General features: G+C 43.7%; 1 protein-coding gene across 1 annotated transcript in view; it reads left to right on the top strand.

The window, feature by feature from the left end:
* The first annotated feature begins 1186 nt into the window (after positions 1-1186).
* Positions 1187-6147, top strand: part of DLEC1 (DLEC1 cilia and flagella associated protein) — a 35330-nt gene continuing 30369 nt past the window's right edge. Inside the window, exons 1-6 of the mRNA XM_027898800.1 lie at positions 1187-1450; positions 1659-1799; positions 3561-3717; positions 4201-4311; positions 5385-5545; positions 5814-6028. Of these exons, the coding sequence (XP_027754601.1) occupies positions 1238-1450; positions 1659-1799; positions 3561-3717; positions 4201-4311; positions 5385-5545; positions 5814-6028 (998 nt within the window). The 5' untranslated portion in view covers positions 1187-1237. The remainder of the gene's footprint in view (positions 1451-1658; positions 1800-3560; positions 3718-4200; positions 4312-5384; positions 5546-5813; positions 6029-6147) is intronic.

Genomic DNA, 6147 nt, shown 5'->3' with positions numbered 1-6147 from the left:
TGGACTCAATGATCTTAGAGTTCTTTTCTAGCCTCAGTGATTCTATGATTCTGTGACAGCTGTGAACCTTTTCTGTTGGAAAACACAGGCACCTGGTCCTACCCGTGTCAGACATCTGCGAATTCTCTGCCTTAGCCTTTGGAACGGGATATTGCAGATTTGCCAAGCTTTCCCTTGGCCAAGCTTCCTTTTTTTTTTTTTTTTTTTTTCCAAGGAAACTAAAAACACACAGTGCCTCCGTGTCTAATTTGGATTCTTACTCCAAACACAGACTCTGGGGAGCTCGAAAGATTGTGATGCCCTGTAGTCTCAAGCCCTGGTGCCTACAAACACCATTTGAATTTCAACCACCCCCACGGCTGGTGTGGGGTTTGCAACCCCAGCCTTTTTGGCTTATCTGATGGTGAAATAACACCTGTTGGTTAATTATAATGATTTTGCAATTTATTAATTTTTTTTTTTTCCCATGAGGGCTGTTACGCTGCCAACCTCCACTTCCAATCTCTGCAAACCCCGATGGAGCCCAGTGATCCTGATAGCGATGGAGAAGCACCAGGGGCTGAAGCGCGGTGCCTTCAATCTGAGCAAGAAAGAGCGGAAGGGGTGAGGGAGGAAAAAGAAAGAAGAAGAAAAAAAAAAAAAAAGGCAGCAGGACAAGGAGAAAATCTACACCAGGATGGTTTCTATGGCAAATATCACCTGCTTCAGCGGCTGTTGTTAGCAACCAGCGTACACAGCCAGGGCGCCGCAGGCAGAGCGGGGAGATGGATGAGTTTGGGGCTGATGATGAATATTTCCATCTCCCGGCCCGGCTCCAGCGGCGGGGATGAGCCCTTGCTCCTCGTGCCGCGTGAGGAGAAACAGAAGAGGATTTGGCTTCTTCCCTCGGCTCCAACCCACCATCTGCACAGGGGCGAGCCAGCCCCCCTCATACACCCTCACAACGCCCCGCAGGGAGCACAAACCCCCCCTCCCCGGCTTTCAAGCCAGCGTTTTATTTCGTTTCTTATTAAGGCTCCTCGTCCTTAAAAGTTCACTAAAAAGTGCACGGCAGGGGGAGGCGGGGTAGAGGAGCCTCGGGGCGTCTCCCTCAGCCACCCAGAGGGCCGGCTGGGGGGTGTGAGGGGCGATGGCGGCCGGGGAGGGGAAGGGGGCGGCCGCCATTACCGTGCCCTGCCCGCCCGCACCGTCACTCGGCAACGGCGGCGGCGGCACCTGAGGGGAGGCCGGGCTGGCCATGGCTGAGGGGAGCCCCTGCCCCGGCTCAGAGGACATGGCCGAGGGGAGCCCCTGCCCTGGCTCACAGGATTCCAGCGCCGGGCTGGATATGGCTGAGGGGAGCCCCAGCCCCGGCTCGCAGGACGTGGCTGAGGGGAGCCCCATCCCCGGCTCGCAGGATTCCGGTGCTGGGTTGGCCACGGCCGTGGGGAGCCCCAAACCCAGCTCGCAGGTAACGCAGGATGCTCCCCAAATGAGCATCACACCCCTGGAAGCGAATTCTGCAAACGGCCTCACACACACACACAAACACACACACACAGACCCTCCCTGTGCACACACACATGCACTGTCCTGCACGCACACTGCACACAGCCTGACACGCCTTCCCACCCTGTCTAAGGCTTTAAGCACTAAACACCCTCGTTTTCTCTCCCCAGGACATCTCCCATGTGCTGGCCAGAGCTTTTGGGGACCTGGACACCGGAGACGTTTTTGGGGTGGGCATGGAGGCAATTGGGCTCGAGTCACAAGAAGGAGACAGTGTTGATCATGAGCGTTTCACAGACGAGCTGGAGCAGGTACAAGTCCAAACCGAGTCAGAGTTTGGAATTCTTTAATGGCTACTTTGTAATTTCTATATCCTCTGTAAAATAAAACAAAAAGGCAGGTGTTGATGTTAAAAGTTACTTTTTAGTGGAAATTCACTTGAGACCCGTTTCCCACGGAACCTTTCCCATAAATTAATATTCGCATGATCCTTTATGATATTCTTGTCTCTGGACAGCTTTTCAGACGCCATACAACCAGTAAAACCAGTAGCCCTTTAAATGCTTGTTGAACTAGTTGACAACTTGCCCTGTACCTGCTGGTCAGTGTCCCAGACCTCCCATCTTGTCACCCCTCCAACAGCTGTTGTCAAACTATAAAAGCAGAGGCTGTTGCTGGATGATTTGAGCAAGAGGTATTTTTTTCCCATTTTCTGTCATCATACCCTCACCAGGGTTATCAGAGATAAAAAATCTGAAGATTTGTATTTCTCCTGAATAATCTAATAGTATGTCAGTGGACACAGAGTGTTTTGAGTAATATATATGAGTACTTCTGCAATGGACTGCTTGGATGGGATTAATTTCAACTTGACAGTATCATGTATGTTACTGCTGGACTGGCCACTCAACACTCTCTCCATCAGAAAAGAAAATTAGAAAAAGACAAACAGGCACTTTTAGGGCACATTCCATCTGATCCATTTTAGTTATCAACTTTGGCATGGGATGGAATTGTATTCTGGGTTCCACTGATAGTAGAGGAATCCCAGAATGAGCAGGAGAAGATGAAGCATCTCATTTTAATTGAGGTATATCCTATCCTTTCTATTAAAGAAATTAAAAAGGATTATGTAATGGAAATAAAAAATATTTAATAGAATTATTTAATTCTGGAAGTGTTCAAGGCCAGGTAGGGTGGGACTTGGAGCAGCCTGGTCTAGTGGAAGGTGCCCCTACCTGTGGCAGAGGTTTGGAATGAGATGATCTTTAAGGTCCCTTCCAACCCAAATCACTCTGTGATTCTGTGAGTCTGTGATGTAATTCTGTTAAATGAGCCGAAATGTTAAACCTTGGCACATCAAAGTTGTAAAGCCTTGTTACATCTCAGTCAGGCTGCAGGTGCTCTTGAGATCAGTTTGTCTTGCTGGTGGTCTTGTGAGTCTCTGTGCCTTTGCTGAATTCTCCCTTTAACTTACATCAAGACCTCTTTGAGGCAGGATTTTTCTTTTTAAGTTGTGCTTGGAAAGCGCTTGCCATGCTGGGCAGAGGGATCCAAAATACATCAGGAGGAGTGAAGCATCGTTGTTGGGATATTCTTGAGTTTTAGAAATCTTCCTAGTAACTAGAAAGGAATCACAGAATCATAAAATCACAGACTGGTTTGGGACCTTAAAGATTATCTCGTTCTACCTGCCCTGCCATGGACAGGAACACCTCCAACTAGACCAGGTGGCTCCAAGCCCCTTCCAACCTGGCCTTTACATTCACGAGGAACATCCACTTTAATTTAATTCCTACACTTACAGGCAAAATACAGTGCAGCAGCTACTGTTTCCCACAGAAAGTAAAATATATTTTTCTTGTCCTGGGAGCGTGTCCTCAACTTCCACACATTTTTCTTGGGCAATGCTTCTGGCCCAGACAGGAACGACAGTGTTTTAGCAGGCCAGTTTATGCTTGTAAAGTGATGATGTTTTACCAAACTCTCTCTGTTTACCTCTCAAAAGACAGATGGAAAACATTTAACTGTAACAGCTCAAACTTCTCTGTGTTCACCCATGCCCGTGGCAGCTCCTTGCTGAGTATGAGAGCCGACTGACAGAAGCTGACAAAGCAGAAGAGAAGATCATTCAGGCCCAGATCCAAGCAAAAGCTGAAGATGAAAGGATCCTAAACCTGATGAAGGCAGAGGCAGGGGAAGATTTCCACAAAATGGGATTGCCACCAGGTGAGGGTTCTGGAATGTCTCTCCCCAGTCCACGCTTAGGGTACCTGGGAGCCAACTTAGGGTTGACTTTACATCAACAGAGCAACTTCGAAGGATTTTCTGCAGAGATTCAAGTGGAGTGTGATTTGTCTAACGCTGAGAAACTAAACAATCAGGTCATTTTCAAGGTATTAAATTTGGGATTGATGGGTTACCACCCAAATATTACAAGCATACACACCTTGGTGTGTTGCAGCAGCAAACAGAGATTAAATCCTTCTCCAGTGGGTGCTTAGCTGGGTTTGAACTGAATTTAGAATCATGGAGATGCATGTCCAACTCTTGGGGTTAGAATACCAGACTATTTCTTTATCCAAAAATATTACCTGAAAGGGATGAATTATCAAAACAACATTACTTTGGACTAATCAAGGTAGTGTATCTTAAGGGGCTAATATTTTGCTTTTTTTGACTGACTTTTGCTCGTTTGCTTTGCTGTTGCAGTGGCATCCTCTTTTAGGTGGACTGTGGATAATGCATTTCTCAGAAAAAATAATTTAATCTGCCCTGATGATTACATCACTGAGAAATTACCTCTTACTAAAGCACCAAAAGGTAACTTTTAAAGCAGGAAGAAATTTAGACTTTTTAGAACACTCTGTAATTGAAGCATTGGAGGATGTGGCAGATCTGAGTATATTTTTATTTTTTTTTAATCCTTTTTTTTTGTTTCTGCCAAAGCAGAAGGGGCTCCAGTAATTTAAGTGTAAAATTCCACTAAAGGCACATTCTCAAAATATAATTGACAAATTCAAAATTGTTGAGTATAAGTTTGCTTAAATATGATATTTAATGGTGGTTGCAGATTTGTTTACAGTTCTTTCCATCTGACACAAAAACTATATTAGTGAGTGTTCTGCCTCCATCAGATTTCCTTAACACAAAGCTGCAACTACATCTTGTATACACAGAAGGGAAGTGGTTACATTAAAGTAAAAACTATTTTCAGTGAAATAAAATCGTATTCTTTATTCTCTGGTTTAAAATTTTCCAGTTCTGGAATTATATCAGTTTTATTTGCTAATCAAGATCAGCAAGAAAAATCTTTTGGACAACGTCAAGATTTCTTTACTTCTTTTATTTATGTGAGTGAAAGGTTTTAATATCATCAGGTTTTTCAATCAAATCAAACCAAACATTTCTGGGTTATCAACTGAATCACCAATTCCAAGATTTGGGTTTCTTTTTTTTTTTTTTCAATGGTAATTCCAAACAAAGCTAAAAATCTCACATCCCAGAGTTTCCTCTGAGGTGGTTATTTTGTTGTCCAGCCATATGAACATGGGACTAGATGGTGCATCCTATTTTTGTCAGTTTTCTGACTGTCATAAGTCCAACATACAGATCTTTTTGTAAACTGAACAGGGCATTCTAAGTCCCACTCACTTGTAAGGTTAATAAAACCTTCTGGGAGTAATTTATCTTTCTGTGTATATGGCTTCTTTAATTAATATTTCCAAAAGCTTTCTTATTAAAGCACTAAACTTTGCTTGTGCAAAATAACTTAGATGAATTAAATTTTAGTGTATTTTTACCATCAGCAAGACTTAAAATAAACTCATACACCTATGCTTAGACCAAGTGCTTATCATTTCTCTTACAGAATTAATTTTTTCTTTGAACTGCAGGAAAATCAAAACCTGGGTACTTGAAAGAGACATTTCTTTGTAAGCAGCGTGCTCCTTTTCCACTGGACCAGGTTGTGTACCTATCTCCTAGCGGGACAAGTGTGTCTTCAACTCCGCCCTCAACTCCAGACTCCACCCACTACACTAAAAAAATAAGCAAGGTACATTTTACAAGTGTATTTTTGTTTTAGTCTGTCAGAACTGCGAGGCTTGTTGATGTTCCTGTAACAAAGGGGGAATATCAATCTGTTGTTGTTTTGGCTCCAGTCCTTAATGTATTTGATCTGATAGAAAAAATGAGAAATACCTTATTTGTGTATTAATTTTTATTGCTGCATAGCTTTCATTGCAGAGGTACAAATCACTTTTTTCATCTTCCTGAAAATTGCCATGTTTAATTTTGCACCACGGTCTCTTTGTTTTTCAAAGAAAACTAAAACCTCAGGGAAACCAACCTGGAAGGAGAGTAAGTTCCAAGAGGAGGGAGTAAGTGAGGACCTGGCCAGACTTGAGAAAAGGCAGAATTACTTGAAGAACCCACGCTTTTTCCCACTCAATACTCTTCATGGAGGCAAATCTCTGGTCATTTCTCAAGAAAAAGTGGACCAAATCATAGCCACGAGAAAAGCAGAAGATGCCAAAGGGTATGCAGGATTCTGAGCTGGAGCACACACAGCTCCTCTATAGAATTACTGCGGGTTTGCACGTAGATACTTTGAGCTAGATGTTTTATACAGTCTCTTAGGAAACAAAGTATGCCTGT

This window comes from Empidonax traillii, unplaced genomic scaffold (assembly GCF_003031625.1).
Source record: "Empidonax traillii isolate 1590-97213 ecotype Southwest subspecies unplaced genomic scaffold, ASM303162v1 scaffold624:size695616, whole genome shotgun sequence".
NCBI classification, from domain to species: domain Eukaryota; kingdom Metazoa; phylum Chordata; class Aves; order Passeriformes; family Tyrannidae; genus Empidonax; species Empidonax traillii.
This window is presented reverse-complemented; position numbering and strand designations above follow the sequence as displayed.